Source organism: Symphalangus syndactylus, chromosome 14 (assembly GCF_028878055.3).
Source record: "Symphalangus syndactylus isolate Jambi chromosome 14, NHGRI_mSymSyn1-v2.1_pri, whole genome shotgun sequence".
Lineage (NCBI taxonomy): Eukaryota > Metazoa > Chordata > Mammalia > Primates > Hylobatidae > Symphalangus > Symphalangus syndactylus.
Genome location: NC_072436.2, coordinates 64,782,120 through 64,804,357, shown reverse-complemented (window position 1 = coordinate 64,804,357; position 22,238 = coordinate 64,782,120). Strand labels below are relative to the sequence as shown.

General features: G+C 42.4%; 1 protein-coding gene across 1 annotated transcript in view; it reads right to left on the bottom strand.

The window, feature by feature from the left end:
- LOC134732392 (uncharacterized) overlaps positions 1-22,238 on the bottom strand; it is a 234,349-nt gene that overhangs the window by 128,551 nt on the left and 83,560 nt on the right. The window contains exons 6-7 of the mRNA XM_063617054.1: positions 10,916-11,375; positions 10,261-10,680 (exon numbers count right to left, since the gene is read on the bottom strand). Of these exons, the coding sequence (XP_063473124.1) occupies positions 10,261-10,680; positions 10,916-11,375 (880 nt within the window). The remainder of the gene's footprint in view (positions 1-10,260; positions 10,681-10,915; positions 11,376-22,238) is intronic.

The following is a 22,238-nucleotide window of genomic DNA, read 5'->3' as shown; positions in this document are numbered from 1 at the left end:
TAAAGAGTGCTTTGGCAACTGTCTTTGAGGCATTTTATATATGTGTGTGTGTGTGTATATATATATATATATATATATACAGATAGATAGATAGATAGATAGATAGATAGATAGATGATAGAGAGATAGTTTTTTTTTTTGGTTTTTTTTTTTTTCTTTTTTTTTGAGACAGAGTCTCACTCTGTCGCCCAGGCTGGAGTGCAGTGGCACAATCTCGGCTCACTGCAAGCTCCGCCTCCCAGGTTCACGCCTTTCTGCTTCCTCAGCCTCCCAAGTAGCTGGGACTACAGGCGCCCGCCACCATGCCCAGCTAATTTTTTTGTATTTTTAATAGAGACGGGGTTTCACTGTGTTATCCAGGATGGTCTCAATCTCCTGACCTCGTGATCCGCCCACCTTGGCCTCCCAAAGTGCTGGGATTACAGGCATGAGACACTGTGCCCGGCCCAGCCCATGCACAGTTTCTAAGTTTTTTTTTTTTTTTTTTTTGAGACAGAGTCTCGCCATGTCGCCCAGGCTGGAGTGCAGTGGCACAATCTCAGCTCACTGCAAGCTCTGCCTCCCAGGTTCACACCATTCTCCTGCCTCAGCCTCCCAAGTAGCTGGGACTACAGGCGCCCGCCACTACGCCCGGCTAATTTTTTTGTATTTTTAGTAGAGATGGGGTTTCACCATGTTAGCCAGGGTGGTCTTAATCTCCTGACCTCATGATCCGCCCGCCTCGGCCTCCTAAAGTGCTGGGATTACAGGCTTGAGCCACCGCACCTAGCCAATATTTTTTTCTTTATGCTAGAAACATTCAAATTATTATTCTCTAGCTATTTTGAAATGTATAATAGATTATTGTAAACTATAGTCACCCTACTGATCTATCGAACCCTACGTCTATTTCTTCTATCAAACCATGTATTTTTACCCGTTAATCAACTCTACCAAGATACCTTTCTAAGTCAAAAAGGAAATCCTGCCAGGTTAAATTATATACATATAAGTGTGTGTGTGTGTGTGTGTGTGTGTATAAAATTATATACAATTGGCCCTCCATATGCACAGGTTCTACATCTGAGGATTCAACTAACCACGGGTTAAAAATATTTGAGGGAAAACAAAAAATAATACAACAATTAAAAAAAGAAAAAATACAGCATAAGAACTATTTGCATAGCATTTACATTGTATTAGGTAGTATAAGTAATCTAGAGATGATTTAAAGTATATAGGAGGATGTGTATAGGATATACGCAATACTACGTCATTTTATGTAAGGGACTTGAGCTTCCACAGATTTCAGTATCTGTGGGAGTCCTGGAACCAATCCCCCACAGATACCAAGAAATGAGTGTGAATGTTGTTTACTATTTCTAAAGATTCCATAAATACTGAATTTTAATTCTGTCCTGCTACTTATTGTTATCATTATTTAAAGAACAATCCAAGACCTTTAAAAATTATCTGATAGATGCCAGAGGCTAGGAATGGCGTGTGGGTGAAAAGGAAGATGAGGAGAGGTTGGTCAATGGACAAATATGTAGTTAGAAAGTATGAATTCAAATGTTTGAAAGCAGAATAGGGTGGGTGACTATAGTTAGCAATAGTGTATTGTATATTTCAAAGTAGCTAGAAGAAAGAACTTGAAATCTTCCCAACATATAAAAATAAATACTTAAGATGATGGAGTATTTACCCTAATTTGATCATTACACATTCTATGCACATAACACAATACCACACGTATCCCATAAATATGTTAAATGCTATGTATCAATTTAAAAATAATAAAACAAAAAGTCATCGCAATGCCAGTTCTAGGCATTACACCAAACTGTTTTGTTCATTTGTGCTTTTAAGCAGCATTTCTGTAGCATGTCTGTGCTCTTGGTGGAATTTTAAGTGACTGGGAAAACCATGAGGAGTCTGTGATAAATCTTTTTCATTAATTATAACTTGAATAATGTACAGAAAAAAATTGGATATGTGAATATACTGGTTCCTAATTAGCCTAATAATTCAAATTCTCTAAGGTTTTCCATTTTATTAATGAACTAGAATCAAAGGCCTGTATCTTTTTCTTTCTCTGGTGTGAAGATAAGCTACCTACTGCTATATCCACACAATGCCTATGGTCTTTAATATTTAGTGAATATATATACTCATATATATATGGGGTGGGAGATGAGTGAATGAATAAATGAATGAAAGAATATACCATACCCCATAAGCAAAAATGTGTCCAGCATACCATAAAAAGTAATATGAATGGACAAGAAAAAAAGAGAGGAAAATATACCACAATGATCATTGCTGGGGAGAGGAGGATGGGGAATGACTGCTAAAGGATAGGGAGTTTTTAGGAGAGGTAATTAAATTAGAGTACTTAAACTTTTAAATTAGACAGTCGTGATGGTTTCACTACTCTGTGAATACACTAGAAATCACTGAATTGTACCATTTAAAAGGGTAAATTTTATGATCCATGAATTATATCTCAATAAAGCTGTTAAAAATGATGGGAGGCGAAAGCATTACAGATGCCTTCCTTTCTATTTCCCGTTTTCATTCAGCAAATATTTTTTCCAAGAATAACTTATTTACTCATCATCGCTAGGCTAGTTAATATTCTTTGGGTTGCAAGCAACAGAAAACAACTTGGCCTGTCTTGAGCCACAGAAGGGAGTACATGAGAAGGATATCAAGGCATCTCCCTGAATGAAAGCAGCAATTGTGAAAACAGGACCCAAGGAAAGAAGGAAGCAGCACACAGCATGAATCTCTGTCAGAAGCTTGGTTCCGTGTTACTTGGTTTCAAGGACTCCCTGCTCCAAATTGAAAATACCCAGGATGGAGTATAGAATTAGCCTGGCTTGGGCCAAGTGTCTTCCATGGATCAATAGGTTGCGGCAGCTGACCCTCACCATCGGAAGCTACTCCAAGAGGAAGAAGAGTTGCTTAAAGGTCCGCAGCAACCCCAAGAAGAATCTACTACAATTGCTATTCTGATTAAAGAAAAAAGAAGCAATATAAATAATATGACAGTGCTATGATTATGTTTATTTGGAGTAGGGGATTCCTAAAGTACCCTTTAGGACTATATACAAGACTCAGGTGAACTGCATGATAAAGATGTAATCGTGCCAGTTCAACCTTCTGACGTGCAGTATTCGGTTTTCTGTTCCTGTGTTAGTTTGCTAAGGATAATGGAAAGTTTTAAAGATTTGATTTACTATCCCAAATTAAGAATTCTGACTATGACATCAGACAGTCTGGGGCCAAAAGCCTGGTCACTCACTAGTTACGGGGTCAGACAACCTTGAATGGGCCTCCAATCTGGTCATGCACTAGCTTTAAGGTCATATAACCTTGCGGAGGTGGGGGCTGTGGGATATTGGCAGGTTATTTTCGCTAAACCTCAGTTTCCATCTCTTTTAAAAGCTGCTAATAACACAAACATCTTGCAGAAGCATGATAAAGTTAGATGATAACACATGCCCAATACTTACTTATGCCTGAAACTGAGTAAGTACCCCAGCCAACAGGAAGCCATCATTTTAAAACTGCTACTATTATTAATATACAAATACAGATTGCAAACTGTTCCAGAATGCAGTGCAAACAGGTGAAACTGCAATGGCAGTGGGTCGGGGGGTGGGGGGCAGTGAAATAATGTTTGGCTGTGTCTATACAAAGAAAATCTTTCAACCAGAGAAACTTTTTAGTTTGGCCACTTCAAGTGCTAACTTGAAGCAAATAAAGCAATGGCACATAAAATATCTGGAAAGAATAACCCTAGATTTTGCCACAAGCTGGTATATGCATTTTAAAGAGACAGCAAATATTTAACATCACTGAACACTAGTGATGGCACAGATCACAAAGATAATCTTTGTTTCTTTTTGCAGGAGGATAAACTAAGGCCCAAAGAGGTTGACCACTGGTTGTCTGAAGTCACAACAGAAATGACAGCACTGCTAGTTGTGAAGTCCGGGCACCAAACTCACAGCACAAAGCTCTTTCCTGCTCTTTCCCTTCTAGCTCCATGTACCAGTCTTATTTGGTCACTGCACTGCAGAGGGCGTGTTACCACATAATTAGTTTCAGGGTATGTGCAACAGCTGCCACGAGCCAGAGTTCCACACTGGAGTCAAATGTCTTCGGTCTAGACGCATGCCTTCCACCACATGCCACTGATGGGACAGCCACCATAACCACATTCCTTACTCCAGCGGCTCCAAGCCTTCAGGAGTTGGAGCACATGACACATTCCAACCAAGATGAAGTAACTCCTCTCTCTGAGTGACTTATTAAAGAACACCTTTAGGGATTTTTTCAGATTTGACATTCTTCTACCTGGGAGCTTAAGGACTTTAAAAAGGGTTTAGAGAAATTTTTTTTCCTAAAAATCTATGTGAGATAAATGTCAAGAATTAAGGGACCACTTAGGAACCTGGAAATGATAAGTCACAGGAGATCCATGTTATCATTGAGTAAGTCAAAGCAAAAACCAGAAAAAAAGGAAATGGTTGTTTTGCAGATACCATCACCAAAAGAATATGTCATATCACTGAGAAGTAAGATCTCTTGATACCAATCTTGAGTAATATCTGTTTGAGATTATTTTATTGTATCTGAATAATTTTGGGCCTATTAGTAACAACAAAAATTTTCCTTAAAATGAAGACTCAGAAACCCATGTATGCATTCCTAAGCACATAGATATATTTCATATGCTTTAAGATTATTTTTCAAATCTTTAAACCAGTGAAATAGAAATTTCTCCAAAAGTACAGTAAAAACTATATTTAAACAAGGAATTGCAAAGTGCTTATTTCATCCCTTGATGTTTATTTTGTTTTACAATTCATTTGAGACTTTTAAAGTCGGAAAGAGAAAAAAAAATAGCTTTCAAATTTGAGTCTGGAACAGAGCTCACCTATCAAGTCTAAAAGGGATATAAAGAAAGTATCCCTGTTGGGATAGTTTCCCAACAGGAAAGTATAGAAAAAAAGAGAAAGTATCTAACACAGTACAGATACTGCTGGTGCCCAGAACAAGAGCATTATTGAATGAAAGAAGAATTTAAATCGAAGCAAGCCCTTACTAACTCAAGGTCTTACTGGCATTTTTCCTAATAAGATGAACTATTAGTTCTGGGTTACATAAACTTCAACACACTAGAGCCCTCACTAAGTCAGAGGGAGGCCAAAGGCCCTTTTGAACCCATGCATCTGTACTCTATTTAAAATGAATGACTGTCCCTCTCTTCTTTGTTTGGGTCCTTAGCTGTGAACTAGGAGAAGAGTGAGGCACAAAACCAGCAGAAACAAAGGCCTGCAAAATGAGTGCCATATTTTGCTGTTATCTTTGAACATTTTCTTTCTTTATTTCAGAAATCCAAAGGGAAACAAAAGTGGAAAGAATTGCAGGCTTTATGGTTTAAAAAAGAAAAAATAAACATAGGATGAGTTTACAGTTTATAGTATCTGCGAAGCAACTCTTCACTCATTCCTTTAAATAAACTTTTAAATCACCTTTTAAGTGGGCACAGAAAATGCTGTTATTGTGAGTTACTGAGATCTAATGTGGGAGACTAGTTAGGAACCTGAGTCCTGAACTCAAGCAAGAAATGATTCTACCACTGTTTATCTCTGTACTTTTTAATCTCTGTAAAGTTGTTTGCCCTCAGTTTCTTCCACTATAAAATGGAGATGATACAGTTGTAGTGATGAATAAATTTACACACACACATACACACATACAATAAATAACCTCTCTTAACATTATAACTAGTATTAATAGTAAAAATAACTATTATGCTGGGGAAATCTCTTTAAAGATTATTTAGCAACTTATTCAGTGAATTCCAGGCAGTACAGTTACTTATTTCCTTAGATAGAAGGCTTTTCCTTTTTAAAAAGGAAACATTTTAAAGGATATAACACAATCTCTTATTATACTCCCTATCTATCAGCATTATTTTACAAAGAATTCTTCCTTCGTTAGAGTCTACACAGAAAGGTATAGTATATAAGCTGGTCGTTCATTTCTGCCACAACCATTCACAGGTGACATTCACTCAACTCACTTTCACTGACCGTTTATTCAGTGTGCTAAGCACTATGCTAAGGCATGGGGATTCAACAACAAAGAGGCATGAGACATTGTCCTTGGCCTTCAGAAGCTCTTAGTCAAAAGAAGCAACAAATGAGGAGACGCAATCACAACAGAAAAGGATAGGAGCAAAAGGGAATGCGTACAAAGTGCTGAGGCAGCACAGAGGAGGGAGGCATCTATCTGGTTTGAGCACAAGGGAAGATTCTGCAGAGGATGTGAACCTTAAGTGAGGCCTAGAACAAGGAAGAAAGATATTCCAGGCAGAGTGAAGGGCACGGGCAAAGGCATATATATATACTTTTTAAAATGCATGGCATCTTGGGTGGAAAAAGAAGAAAGCCTGATGGCTGAACATGAACCCCAAGAGTAGAAGGAGGCAGCTATGAAGGTAGTGATACTCATCAATAAAGGATCCAGAAGAACACAGAAAGGACACTTCATTCAGCAGGGGGCGACGTAAAAGGAGTGTTTAGCACCACATGTTGCAAACTGGGCTTGTGAATACATTCTCAGAAGTCTGTGAGTTTTATGAAAATTCAAAATTTCTTTAATTTTAATGATAATCTAAAAACTAAAATTGCCTGGAAATTAAGACATCACTTTTTTTGTACTGATCATTTACATTTCAATCATCCACTCAAAAAATATTTATTGAACACCCCTATGTGCCAGGCACTGGGGATATAACAATGAGCGAGACACAGTACCTGAACTCATAGAAGTTAGACTAATAAGGGGAGGTAACCAAGAAATAAAAGTATAGCATATCAAGAGACAGTAAGCGCTGCACAGATAAATAAAACATTAACGTGGCAAGAGGTAGAAAGTCAAATGGGGGGTGTTCATTTCATACAGGGTAGACAAGCAGTCAGTGCACTTCTTCATTAACATGATATTTGAGCAAAGACCTGAAGGAAATAAAATATTTGAGAGATATTTTCAGAGAAGAAGATTTACTTCCCCACATTTGTCACAAACATTCCTAAGGGTCTATAAGAATGCTCTTTATCTCTCTTTCTCTGTTTCTCATTGTTATATCTCCAGTGCCTAGTATTGTGCCTGGCACATAGGAGTGTTCAATAAATGTTTTTTGAGTGGATGATTTAAATATAAATGATCAGTACAAAAATAGTTATGTCTTAATTTTCAGATAATTTTATGTTTTAGATTATCATTAAAATGTATGTCTGTCTGTCTGTTTCTCTCTCTCCTTCTTTTGAGACGATGTCTTATTCTGTCACCCAGGGTGAAGTGCAGTGGCATGATCATGGCTCACTACAGCCTCAACCTCCTGGGCTCACACCTCAGCCTCCCAAGTGGCTGGGACTACAGGCATGTGCCACCATGCCCAGCTAATTTTTGTATTTTTTTGTAGAGATGGGGTTTCACCATGTTGCTCAGACTAGTCTCAAACTCCTGGGCTCAAGTGATATGGCCACCTTGTCCTCCCAAAGTGCTGAGATTACAGACATGAGCCACTGCACCCAGTCTATATTTATTTTTAAAGGGTAATCTGAAAAAATAGAGAAAACATTTGCAAACCATGTATCTGATAAAGGGGTAATATCAAAAACATATATAAGGAACTTCTACGACTCAAAAGCAAAAAAAAAAAAAAATACAACCTGATTTTAAAATGAGCATATAGACTTTTTTTTTTAAGAAATGTCCATTTCTTCAAAAGAAAGCATACAAATAGCCAACATGTATATGAAACAGATGCTCAAAATCACTAGTCATCAAGGAAACGCAATTCAAACTCACAATGAGATATAATTTCACATCTATTAGGATGGCTGTTATAAAAAAAAAAAGCCAAAGAGAGGCTGGATGCAGTGGTTCATGCCTATAATCCCAGCACTTTGGAAAGCCAAGGTGGGAGGTTTGCTTGAGCCCAGGAGTCAAGGCTTCGGTGAGTCGTGATTGTGCCACTATATTCCAGCCTGGGTGACACAGTAAGACCCTGTCTCAAAAAAAAAAAAAAAAAAAAAAACAAGTCTTGGTAAGGATACGAAGAAATTGGAGCCCTTGTACACTGTTGGTGAGAATGTAAAATAGTGTTGCACTAAGAAAAACACAACAGAAGTTTCCAAAACTAAATTAAATATAGAATCGCCATATGATCCAACGATCCTACTCTGGGTATTTATCCAAAAGAATTGAAATCAGGATCTCAAAGACATATTCACACTCCTGTGTTCACTGCAGCATTATTAACAATAGCCAAGGTCTGAAAACGAAACTAAGTGTTTATAAATGGATGAATGGATAAAGCAAATGTGGTATATACACATAATAGAATATTATTCAGCGTTAAAAAAAAAAAAAAGAGGGGCAGAGGTCACTCTCCAGGGTGGGGCTGGGCACGATTGGAAAATGGTCCTTCCCTTTCTGTTGGTAACAAGAAGAAAGGGATGTCTACTGGCTAAGGTCACAGAGCAAGACAGAGTGTGGGCCGGGCTAGGACCCCAGGCAGCATGACTTGCTGGGACTGAGTTTTCTTGCTACTTGGAGGGAGTAAGAGTTCTCCATCCTTTACTTTTACAAATATTTAGTGAGTGCCTCGCTTTCAGCCCTCCCTGGGCCCACCACTGGGGTCCAAAGGGGCTGAGGCTGCCCACGGTCTAAAGAAAATCAGTTGTACAATAAATGAAATGGTTGGAAGAGTTGTGTTTCAAAAACAATAAAATAAAGTGAAGGAGAGCGATAGTGCTGGGGCAAGGGTGGAGGGCCTCTCTGAGGAGGTGGCACTGGACCTGTGACCTGATGGAAGAGAAAGGGCTAACTGGGGAAGATGTGGGGAACAGCATTTCAGCAGAGGGAACAGCCAATACGCAGAGGCCCTTCGATAGTAACAAGCCTGAAGCCTGAAGTCCTCCCAGGAGGGGGTGAGGCGTCTCTACCCACACAAAGAGCATCTGCAAACAGGAGCCATGGGGGAGTAGTGGCACCCCCATCCGCAGCAGCCTTGGAGGCCAGGAACCGTTTATTCCTGGGCGCCCGCATTGGGTGGGGACCGGGAGGAGGGAGATGAGACGCCCGGACCGGGAGGGGTCCCGAAACTCCAGCAATGGCCAAAAATAATAACACGGAGAAGGTTCTTTGCGCAAAAGAAGGGAAGACAAACTATGCGTCGCTCCGGGTAGCGGGCGTTACCTGGAGTCGGCGGGCGGTGGCCGCCAGAGCGATTACTTACTGCGTGGCGCACCCCACCCGCGGGCCGCTGAGTGTATTTTTCCGTCGCAGGGTGTGAATAGGTCCCGGGGGGAGAGCTTCTTACCGCTCTCCTCCTGGGAATCCCTCTTACTGCGGTGCGGGACCCAGTTCCCTCGCAGGCCTGGGTCCCCGCTCCCACAGGGGACTACATCTCCCCGTCTGCCCACGCAGGAGCTCCCTCCCTAGGCCCCCGGGGCGCCCAGAGCAACCTCGAACCCATCAAGCGCGCGAAAGGGACAGCGCAGCCAGGGCGAAGGCCAGGGACTCCGTGCCTTCCTGCTTTTTCTCCTTTCTTCCAGCAAAGCCTGGGGCCGAGGCTACTCGCGGAGAATCGAAAAGAGGCAGGATGAGGTGGGAGGGCTGGGACCCCCGCGCCGAGGGCGTGGGGCTGGGGGTGACTTTTAGGCCCCTGGGAAGGCTGAGGGACTGGAGATGCGGGTAGGCGGGACTCAGGGACCGCTCGGTCGGGGGGGAGGGGCGGGGCCAGGTCGGGGGAGGGGCGGGGCCAGGTCGGGGGGGAGGGGCGGGGCCAGATCTGGGGTGGGGGCCCAGACAGAAGATTGGGCCGTGAAGTGGGGAATGGAGGAGCGGGGCAGGATTGGGGACCAAAGGGACCACTGAAGAGGCATTGGGCTGAGAGGAGGGTGCAGGGAAGTGGGCAGGGTTATGGAAACGGGATTGGGGGTGCCGGGTCCCAGTCTGGGGGTGGGAAGCCTCAAGCTGGCAGGGTTGGAGAGGGAGGTCCTGGGCCGGTAGGGGTTGAGTTAGGGGGCTTTGGGCCGCGGGATAGGGCGCGCGCGGTTCTCGGTGGGGCGGAGGGCGGACGGGCGGGGCGCGCGGTGTCCGCGGGCTGGCGGCTGTGAGGCCGGTGCGGGGCACACGGCGCCGCAGTCCACTGTCCAGAGAGTCCTGCTTCCGCGCCCGAGACCCTGTTACCTGGGCAGCTGGGCCGAGGGCGCCAGGCCAGGCCCCTGGGGGCTGAGGGGATCGCGGCCTCAGACCCTCTGCACGCCAGGATGTGGCGGGCGCACGCGTCTGCTTCGGTGGACTCTGAGCCGCTGGGACTTCAGGGCACCGCTCCCAGGCGGGGGCGCACGCGGTTGACGCGCTGGGTGCGGGCCCCCCCCCAGGCGGAGGAATGAGCCCCACGGGGAGGGCGGGGCTGCAGGGGGGCCGCTCTGGCCTCCTGGAGCGCAGCCCGGGGTCCCCGGGGACTTGTCTCTCCACGGGCCGGCGCCACTGCCCTCCCCCTGCGGGAACCGGCGCACGGAGGTCCGCGGAGTCCCCGCCACCGGCGGCGCTTAGAACCGTTTTCAGCCAGGCTGCGTCGGGCGGAGAGCCTCCAGCGAGAGGAATCTTTGTGAGCCAGTGGGTGAGAGGGAGCGGGAGCCAGTGAGTCCGCGCACCAGCAGGCCCAAACTTTGAGGGGGCCCACTGGGAACCCGCTGCCCTACGGGCCAAGACCCCCGCTCTGGAGAGACTTCTGGCCTCAGGCACTCTGGGGCCCGCCATCCAAGGAACACCCCCGCAAGGATAAGTCTCCGTATCCAGACCCGCTCTGGGACACACCCAGAGACACACAAAGAATCACATTGGCTTGTGGCCCGTCACCCTCGCCCTCAAACTCGCGCACAGTGCATCCCAGATGCACATTCGCACACCATCGCGGACGCACACACATTCCATCCCCGACACACACATTCACGGTCACACACATCCCACAGGGGAGGCGACCCAGGGGCACAGAGGCAGGCACTACTCGCCCCAGACGTTCAGTCACTCCACGCACCCGATCCAGGCGCACGGGCCACCCCGGGGGTCGCCGGGCACACACTGTTCCCAGGCTCACCCACCTTGTGCTGGGCTGTTTGCGGGCTGCCTGTAGGGCTCCTCCTGGAAGGGGCAGGGTCCGGGCATCCTCTAGGGGCACTTGCTGAAAGCCTGGCTCTCCCCTGGCTTTCAGGTGAGGGGCTACCTCGGGCCCTCCCAGGGCCCCTGACGGCTCTGCCAGGCGGTGGGCAGCGCCTGTGAGTGCCACTGTGAGCGCCAACCTTTGTTTTCAGCCAGTAGAGCAGCAGGCGAAGGTGTAGGGGGTGGGGGGGGGGAGCATTGTAAGTGTGTTTTTTCCTTTAAGGGGGGAAGAAGTTAAATAAAAGATTCTCACACCTCGGCAAAAAAAAAAAAAAAAAAAAAATTCTGCCATATGCCACAACAAAGATGAACTTTGAGGACATTATGCTAAATGAAATAAGCCAGTTACAGAAGAACAAACATTACGTGATTCCACTGATACTAGGAATCTAAAATAGTAAAACTCATAGTGGTTGTCAAGGGCTAGGGGGAGGAGGCAATAGGGTGTTGCTATGCAACTGGTATAGTTTCAATTACACAAGATGGGTAAATTCTAGAGCTCTGCTGCACAACTTTATGCCTATAGCTAACCATATTGTATTGTACACATAAAAATTTGTGAAGAGGGTAGATTTCATGTTAAATGTTCTTATCACAATAAAAAAAGATTCCAAGGCAATACCTGACAAAAACAAACACAAGCCAGGTGCCGTAGCTCACACCTGCAATCCCAGCTACTCAAGAGGCCCAGGAAAGAGGAACACCCGAGGTCAGGAGTTCAAGACCAGCCTGGCCACATAGCGAGACCCCATCTCTATAAAAAACAAAGCAACAACAGCAACAAACATGCTCTGCAGGGACAGTCCCTCAATCCAGACCACACAGAATCCCAGAGATCAAACAATGTTTGAAGAGATCCTGACTAAAAAATTTCCAAAACTCACTAAAGATACAGGGAGCAAATGTGTTACAGCAGGGTAAGCAAATGTAAACTCACACTCAATCATCTACAAGTAAAATTACAGAATACAAAAAAAGCTTATCTGAGCAAACGACAATTCATTAATCAGGCACCTCCAAACCAGGAGTGGTTCAGGAGCTCCTCCAAGGGAACACAACGGGGAGGCTTATAGGATAAACACAGAAGTAGAGCAAAGAAAATATTTGATTGATTACAGATACACAGTATCTGTACTGTGTTTTGAAGAGATTTCAAGAACAACCATAGAGAAGAAACAGGTTAACTACAAAAGAACAAGGACTAAGATGACAGCTGACTTTTCAAGGAAACAAAAATATTATTTCAACAACATAGCTTGAAAGGGCTAAGAAAAAATAACTCTCAACCTAGAACTTTACTCCAAGTTAATCTGCCATTCAAGCATGAGGATAAAATAAAGATACATTGAGACAAAAACAGCTTACCACTGACATAATCCACCTGAAATTGCAGCATGCTTCTACTAGCTTGTAAGAGCCAAATGTAAGGTTTACAGGAATTTTGCGAGTCTGTAGAAAACACGCTGATAAATTGAAATCAGCCATAGTGGGAGTATTAAACCATGGGAATTGGCAAACACTTTAAAAAACAGGATTTTTTTGCCCCTGGGGGACCAGTTCCTAAATATTTACCATCACGCCACTGACTTAAAAGAACTAGAATGTGTACATCAAGAAAAAAAATAAATCTAGAAGGAAGGATTGATATGAAGGAAAGAAAAATGAGAAAATAAATACAGTAAATGTAATTCTAAATAAGTACTTATTGCATAAAACAATAATAATGATGACAATTCCTGACGTGGGGAGATTGGGAGCATATCAGTCAGGTAACCTCCTTATACTGTGGCAACAAACAATCCCAAATCTCTATGGCTTAAAACAACAAATGTTTATTTCTCATTCATGTTAAATATCCTTCAGGGTTTAGCTAGGGAAGTCTGCCCATTGTAGCCCCTCAAGGACTCCGGCCAAATAGAAGCATCATCTCAAAGCCTTCTTCAACAATTGCCACAGGTCACATGGTGAGCCATACGCTGTCTCGCTACGCTTTTTCACACTTCACTGGCCAAAGCAAGTCAGATGGCCACATCTCATTTCAAAGACACAAAAGCATAATCCCACCATGTCCCCAGGAGAGTATAAAAATAAAAACATGTAAGACAGGAGGCAGGTGGTTGGTGTTAAGAATGTTCCAAGTTCCTCAGCTCTACATAAAGTGGACCTAATAGACATCTACAGAACTCTCCACCCCAAATCAACAGAATATACATTTTTTTCAGCACCACACCACACCTATTCCAAAATTGACCACATAGTTGGAAGTAAAGCTCTTCTCAGCAAATGTAAAAGAACAGAGATTATAACAAACTGTCTCTCAGACCACAGTGCAATCAAACTAGAACTCAGGATTAAGAAACGCAGTCAAAACCGCTCAACTACATGGAAACTGAACAATCTGCTCCTGAATGACTATTGGGTACATAATGAAATGAAGGCAGAAATAAAGATGTTCTTTGAAACCAGCGAGAACAAAGACACAACATACCAGAATCTCTGGGACACGTTCAAAGCAGTGTGTAGAGGGAAATTTATAGCACTAAATGCCCACAAGAGAAAGCAGGAAAGATCCAAAATTGACACCCTAACATCACAATTAAAAGAACTAGAAAAGCAAGAGCAAACACATTCAAAAGCTAGCAGAAGGCTAGAAATAACTAAAATCAGAGCAGAACTGAAGGAAATAGAGACACAAAAAACCCTTCAAAAAATCAATGAATCCAGGAGCTGGTTTTTTGAAAAGATCAACAAAATTGATGGACCGCTAGCAAGACTAATAAAGAAGAAAAGAGAGAAGAATCAAATAGATGCAATAAAAAACGAAAAAGGGGATATCACCACCGATCCCACAGAAATACAATCTACCATCAGAGAATACTACAAACACCTCTATGCAAATAAACTAGAAAATCTAGAAGAAATGGATAAATTCCTCGACAAATACACCCTCCCAAGACTAAACCAGGAAGAAGTTGAATCTCTGAATAGACCAATAACAGGTTCTGAAATTGTGGCAATAATCAATAGCTTACCAACCAAAAAGAGTCCAGGACCTGATGGATTCACAGCTGAATTCTACCAGAGGTACAAGGAGGAACTGGTACCATTCCTTCTGAAACTATTCCAATCGATAGAAAAAGAGGGAACCCTCCCTAACACATTTTACGAAGCCAGCATCGTCCTGATACCAAAACCTGGCAGAGACATAACCAAAAAAGAGAATTTCAGACCAATATCCTTGATGAACATTGATGCAAAAATCCTCAATAAAATACTGGCAAACCGAATCCAGCAGCACATCAAAAAGCTTATCCACCATGATCAAGTGGGCTTCATCCCTGGGATGCAAGGCTGGTTCAACATACGCAAATCAATAAATGTAATCCAGCATATAAACAGAACCAAAGACAAAAACCACATGATTATCTCAATAGATGCAGAAAAGGCCTTTGACAAAATTCAACAACCCTTCATGCTAAAAACTCTCAATAAATTAGGTATTGATGGGACGTATCTCAAAATAATAAGAGCTATCTACAACAAACCCACAGCCAATATCATACTGAATGGGCAAAAACTGGAAGCATTCCCTCTGAAAACTGGCACAAGACAGGGATGCCCTCTCTCACCGCTCCTATTCAACATAGTGCTGGAAGTTCTGGCCAGAGCAATCAGGCAGGAGAAGGAAATAAAGGGTATTCAATTAGGAAAAGAGGAAGTCAAATTGTCCCTGTTTGCAGATGACATGATTGTATATCTAGAAAACCCCATTGTCTCAGCCCAAAATCTCCTTAAGCTGATTAGCAACTTCAGCAAAGTCTCAGGATACAAAATTAATGTACAAAAATCACAAGCATTCTTGTACACCAATAACAGACAAACAGAGAGCCAAATCATGAGTGAACTCCCATTCACAATTGCTTCAAAGAGAATAAAATACCTAGGAATCCAACTTACAAGGGATGTGAAGGACCTCTTCAAGGAGAACTACAAACCACTGCTCAATGAAATAAAAGAGGATACAAACAAATGGAAGAACATTCCATGCTCATGGGTTGGAAGAATCAATATCGTGAAAATGGCCATACTGCCCAAGGTAATTTATAGATTCAATGCCATCCCCATCAAGCTACCAATGACTTTCTTCACAGAATTGGAAAAAACTACTTTAAAGTTCATATGGAACCAAAAAAGAGCCCGCATCGCCAAGTCCATCCTAAGCCAAAAGAACAAAGCTGGAGGCATCACGCTACCTGACTTTAAACTATACTACAAGGCTACAGTAACCAAAACAGCATGGTACTGGTACCACCACAGAGACATAGATCAATGGAACAGAACAGAGCCCTCAGAAATGATGCCACATAGCTACAACTATCTGATCTTTGACAAACCTGACAAAAACAAGAAATGGGGAAAGGATTCCCTATTTAATAAATGGTGCTGGAAAACTGGCTAGCCATATGTAGAAAGCTGCAACTGGATCCCTTCCTTACACCTTATACAAAAATTAATTCAAGATGGATTAAAGACTTATATGTTAGACCTAAAACCATTAAAATCCTACAAGAAAACCTAGGCAATACCATTCAGGACATAGGCGTGGGCAAGGACTTCATGTCAAAAACACCAAAAGCAATGGCAACAAAAGCCAAAATCGACAAATGGGATCTCATTAAACTAAAGAGCTTCTGCACAGCAAAAGAAACTATCATCAGAGTGAACAGGCAACCTACACAATGGGAGAAAATTTTTGCAACCTACTCATCTGACAAAGGGCTAATATCCAGAATCTACAATGAACTCAAACAAATTTACAAGAAAAAAACAAACAACCCCATCAAAAAGTGGGCAGAGGACATGAACAGACACTTCTCAAAAGAAGACATTTATGCAGCCAAAAAACACATGAAGAAATGCTCCTCATCACTGGCCATCAGAGAAATGCAAATCAAAACCACAGTGAGATACCATCTCACACCAGTTAGAATGGCCATCATTAAAAAATCAGGAAACAACAGGTGCTGGAGAGGATGTGGAGAAATAGGAACACTTTTACACTGTTGGCGGGACTGTAAACTAGTTCAACCATTGTGGAAGTCAGTGTGGTGATTCCTCAGGGATCTAGAACTAGAAATACCATTTGACCCAGCCATCCCATTACTGGGTATATACCCAAAGGACTATAAATCATGCTGCTATAAAGACACATGCACACGTATGTTTATTGCGGCACTATTCACAATAGCAAAGAGTTGGAACCAACCCAAATGTCCAACAACGATAGACTGGATTAAGAAAATGTGGCACATATACACCATGGAATACTATGCAGCCATAAAAAATGATGAGTTCGTGTCCTTTGTAGGGACATGGATGAAACTGGAAAACATCATTCTCAGTAAACTATCGCAAGGACAAAAAACCAAACACCGCATGTTCTCACTCATAGGTGGGAATTGAACAATGAGAACTCATGGACACAGGAAGGGGAACATCACGCTCCGGGGACTGTTGTGGGGTGGGGGGAGGGGGGAGGGACAGCATTAGGAGATACACCTAATGCTAAATGACGAGTTAATGGGTGCAGGAAATCAACATGGCACATGGATACATATGTAACAAACCTGCACATTGTGCACATGTACCCTAAAACCCTAAAGTATAAAAAAAAAAAAAAAAAAAAGAATGTTCCAAGTTCCTCATATTTTCGTGTGAAAAGAGAAGATAAATAGGGTAACTTTAAACTTTAAGTATGCAAATTTAAAGGATAATATTAAAATTTTAGGGATAACAGCTGAAAGAATAGAGAATAGAATTATAACTTCCATATCTGTAGGGAAAAAGAATACAGAAAATGCAATTTAAAAAGAGGAGATCGACATGGAAAAGGCTAGGTAAATAAGTAACAAAATAAAATGGTAGTGTTAAAAAGAAAACTGAGGCACTGTAAAAGTTTAAAGAGCTTATCTGAGCAAATGACAATTCATGAATCTGGCACCTCTAAACCAGAAGTGGTTCAGGAGCTCCTCCAAGGGAACACAAGGGGGAGGCTTTTATAGGATAAACACAGAAGCAGAGCAAAGAAAATATTTGATTGGTTACAGATACACAGTTGCCTTATTTGGTCTATCCTGTTGGACTGTCTCTGATTATATAAGTTTGTTGGCTGCTTCTGATTAGTTGAGCCTACGTTCTATTTTTCTTTAATATAGGCATTTACAAGAAATAACTCAAGTTAAGTTTTTCTTGTTTGTAAATCAAGCAAGTTTAGATCACCCATAAGGCCTAACTGGTTTTGTTTGCTAGGGATACTTCAGGCCTGGTCTCCATTTTAATTTACTTTAACAATAGAAATAAATGCAACTATAAAAACAATTACAACCGATGTAAATGCAATAAACTGACCACCTAACAAGAGATAAATCATCCGTTTGCATTTTTTAAATGCTGCTATAATCTGTTAACAAGAAATATACCAAAAACTTAAGAACACAGCAAAGCTGAAAGCAAAAGGACTAATTCAGAGCACAGGCATGGAATCACACAAGCATGGAAATCATATAATTCTAGGTACAACCTCAGGTAAATCACCTAACCACAGAGCTGTGGCAGTCTCCTCATTTGTAAAATGAGCTAACAACTACACTTCACAATGTTAGTAGGATTAGATAAGCTATGTATAAAGTGTTTCAGACAGAGCAGGGTTCATAGCAGTTGCTTGTCAAATAATAGCTATCCTATTGTCATTAACCCTACCTGCAAATCCACAGTGGGCTTTTTGTTTGCAAAGAAGAGTGTTTGCAAAGAAGGCTTCAAATTTCCTCCCATCCCTATCCAGATAGCCTTTTGCAATATGATTTTGCCACCACTTGCATCAAGAGTTTTAGTCTATTTCTCCACCCCTTGAATTGGGATGGCCTTGGAATGGCTTTAATTAATAGAACTCAGAGGTGAGGTTTATAAGTTCCAAGTCTAGGCCTCAAGAGACCATGCCACTGCCACTTTTGTACTCTTGAGACTTCTACTTTCAGCCAAGATGGAGTTGGAGAGATAGATTAACCTTCTTGCCTTAAATGACTAAAAAACTGGACAACATATATGAAATAATGGTTTCAAGAACAGTGATTCCTGAGATGTAGAATGAGATGAGCATTATAACTGTCCCAGCCTACTGCCTGGAGACAGTGTCCAGGCTGCAGCACAAGGAGGGGAAGCCCAGGCGAAGATCAGTGGTCTCCCCCATTTAAGAAGACCAAACTGGGAGTCCTTCTTTAAAGGAATTACTGCCAACAGGCACCTCACTGCCTTCCCTACCCAAGTCAGTGTTTGGTAGGCATGTGGCTTTGAGAGCCACTGAAGTTTGGTCCATGACCTCATCACTCTCCCCCATCACCAAGGCTTGCCTTTTAGATTCCAAAAGCTAGGCAGATGGATAAGAAAAAGACTCATTTCTAGATTTTTGAGGACAAGTACCCCACTTCTAGCCACTACACCACAAAACCCAGATTATGTAAGGCCTGATTCCTGCTGAAGGTTCACTGGTGAACTCACTCCCATGTGCCTCCACTCTGAGCTCTCAAGGTTCAGGGAGCAGAGCAGGGAGAGTGGGGACCAAACAGCTGCCTTAAGGATCCTCTTGATACACACTCTGGGCCTAATTCCAGGGGAAAGACTTCCTATATTACACACACACACACACACACACTCACACACACATGTACACACACACAAGAGATTTCAAACACATACATGCACACACATATGCATGCATGCACATAAAGGCACAGAATTGCTTTTGCTCCATGAGGCAAAATGCTTAGGGAGGCATTAGGAGCTACTGCCAAAGCATCCAAGCTCATACAATCTCAGAGTCATCTCCATAATAATCATCATCATAACAAAAATAATAGCAGCTATAATAGCAGCTATTTGTTACTGAACACCTGCTGATGCCATCATTTAAATCATTGCATTTACTCCTATCAGTCCTACGAGTTGGCTAGATTTACCAATAAGGAAACTAAGACTCAGAGAGGTAAAGTAACTTGTCCAACATCACCCAGCAGAGCTATGATTTCTACCCAGCTCTTTCTGATTCCAAGGCCAATGTTCTCTCCACTCCATCCCTGATTTCACATCAGGAATTGTTTCCATCAAATATGGGAGTGGGACACAATACTCAGTGTCTCAGAGTCGAATCCTTCATGGGCCAGTTTCACACTAGAGCCACACAGTAAGTGCTCAATAAGTATTTGCTGAATGAACGAATCTGTTTAGGTTCTTAAATCATATTTCCAGTTTACTGAAGGCTATAACTTTCACTTCAGGGTCTTTCTAATCAGATTTTTCTGCTTTTGTTGGTGACAACAATGGAAACTGTGTGTCCCTTTGATCCCATTACACTCCTAGGAATTAGATCCAAGGAGATAATCTGAGAGACACTTTTCAATGGAGTTATGGAGGGAAAAAGAAGCCAGAGAAGAAACGGGGGAAAAACAATGCATATACTGCATATTCCATTTACTTGGCCTTAAAAGAAAGAACAAAGAATTTCTGAACAAAGAAATGAATTCTTAAGAGAAATAAGTTAAACTTTTTCAGTTCATGCTGCCAGAGCTTTTTCCAATATGCAACCCGTGGTTACACTGGGATGTCACGTAGTAGCCCCTCACAGTCAGTTAACTGGACACTACGGCTAACTGTTAGAGATGGTCCATTAATGTCTTACGTTTCTTACGCTGTCTCTCCTATACAGCTAGTAAGAATGTAAACTGAAACAAGCTCCCAAGGGCAGGGTGGCCATGTGGATAAAGAACCTTAAATGTGTGCCTTCCTTTTGATCTCACAAGTCCACTCCTAGAACCCAAGGAAATCATTTGAAAGGCAGATAAAGATTTAGGTGCCACAACATTCTTTGTGTTTCTCATGTTGGCAAAATTTAGCAAACAACTTCAATGTGCTATACTAGAAGAATGGCTAACTTTGTGGACTATGAAGCAGGGAATAACAATAATCCTATCTAACATATATTTCATGGTCAGGGAAAATGTTCACAATAGAACAACAAATTTAAAAGTAGAATTCAAAACTAAACAAATAATATTAAAAGAATTTGTCTAAAAATAAATGTTAGTTCATATTTACATATGTCTATATAAAAGATCACAAAGGGCCGGGCGCGGTGGCTCACGCCTGTAATCCCAGCACTTTGGGAGGCCGAGGCGGGCGGATCACGAGGTCAGGAGATCGAGACCATCCTGGCTAACACGGTGAAACCCCGTCTCTACTAAAAATACAAAAAATTAGCAGGGCGTGTTGGCGGGCGCCTGTAGTCCCAGCTACTCGGGAGGCTGAGGCAGGAGAATGGCGTGAACCCCGGGAGGCGGAGCTTGCAGTGAGCCGAGATCGCGCCACTGCACTCCAGCCTGGGGGACAGAGCAAGACTCCGTCTCAAAAAAAAAAAAAAAAAAAAAAATCACAAAGACACTCCAAAATGCTAAGTAGCAAACCAAGATGCTACCTCTGGCTACTAGAATTATTTTTCATTTTCTTCTTTATACATTCTTATCTCTTCCAAATGAGCATATATTTTTTTCATTTTCAGGAAAAAGGTAATTTTTCAATGAAAGATTTTTAAACTCTATCTTCACCCTTCAGGAAATTGACTTGCAATATCTATAATAGTCAAATCATCCCAGAGATGTGACCATTTATTAAAACACAACAAAACAGAAAATTCTAAAGAATAACTAAAGGAAACATTTTGAAGTCTAACTCCAGCCACTCTCGGGAGGCTCTTTCTTACATATAACCCATTCTCTCCCACTGTAATTTATGCCTATTAAACTTGGTTTGTAATCTTATTAATCTTTGAATCTCTATGGTTTACCACAGTGCCTGACACAGAGGAACCCCTTAATAAATGCTTGCTTAATCCCAAAAGCAACCATCTAGTGGACTATGGGATCCATGGTGTCATCTTTCCCCCAAATGGTCTTATACCCTTCTTCTAGCAACAGTCTCCCTTTCCTTCGGAGGCAGAGAAACTCTTCCCCCAAATCCCTTGGATGCCAAGGTACAAGAAGGTGCCTGGAGCATCTGGGGGCCACCTCCTCAGCCAAATCTGCAGTAGGACTAAAGGAGGCCGACTGGCGGAGGGCAGGAGGGCTTCAGGATGGAGAGAGATCAGGCAACGGCTGGAGAAGTAGGCCATAGGCCAGGAGAACCAGAGACCAGTGAAGGCAGAAAGAGGTTTCTGAACCCTTGAGCCCTCAGTTCCACCCCTGATGGCCTGATTCCTGCAACTTAGCCTCATTTCTGTCCTTCCCAGCTATGGTGAGACCATACATCCTCATTTTGCTTAGGCTGATTTGATTTGGTAGTCTATATTTGTAACTAAAACTATCCTTACAGATGCTCTCTTTTTGTCTCTAATAACTATAAACATATAATATTAAGTTAGAATCATTAAGAAATATTGCATAGGGAAAACAAAACAAAACACTGCTTTGTTTCCAACAGACTAGGGCAAGACCATGCCTGGTAAACTTACTTATCAGAAGAGTAGAAAACATTTAAAACGTTGCCAAGGTGATTGATACTAATGGTGAAGTTGATGAAAAAAACTTCATATAAAAATTTGAATGTGAGGCAAAGCTTATAGGATTCGAATGTAAAAATCTATTTATTTGTTTGTTTGCTTGTTTGAAACAGAGTCTCACCCTGTCACCCAGGCTGGAGTGCAGTGGTGCAATCTTGGCTCACTGCAGCCTCTGTCTCCTGGGTTCAAGTGATTCTCGCGCCTCAGCCTCCCAAGTAGCTGGGACTACAGGCACGTGCCACCATGCCCAGATAATTTTTGCATATTTAGTAGAGACAGGGTTTCACTACGCTGGTCAGGCGGGTCTTAAACTCCTGACCTCAGGTGATCCGCCCACCTTGGCCTCCCAAAGTGCTGGGATTATAGGTGTGAGCCACTGCACCCAGCCTAAAATTTTATT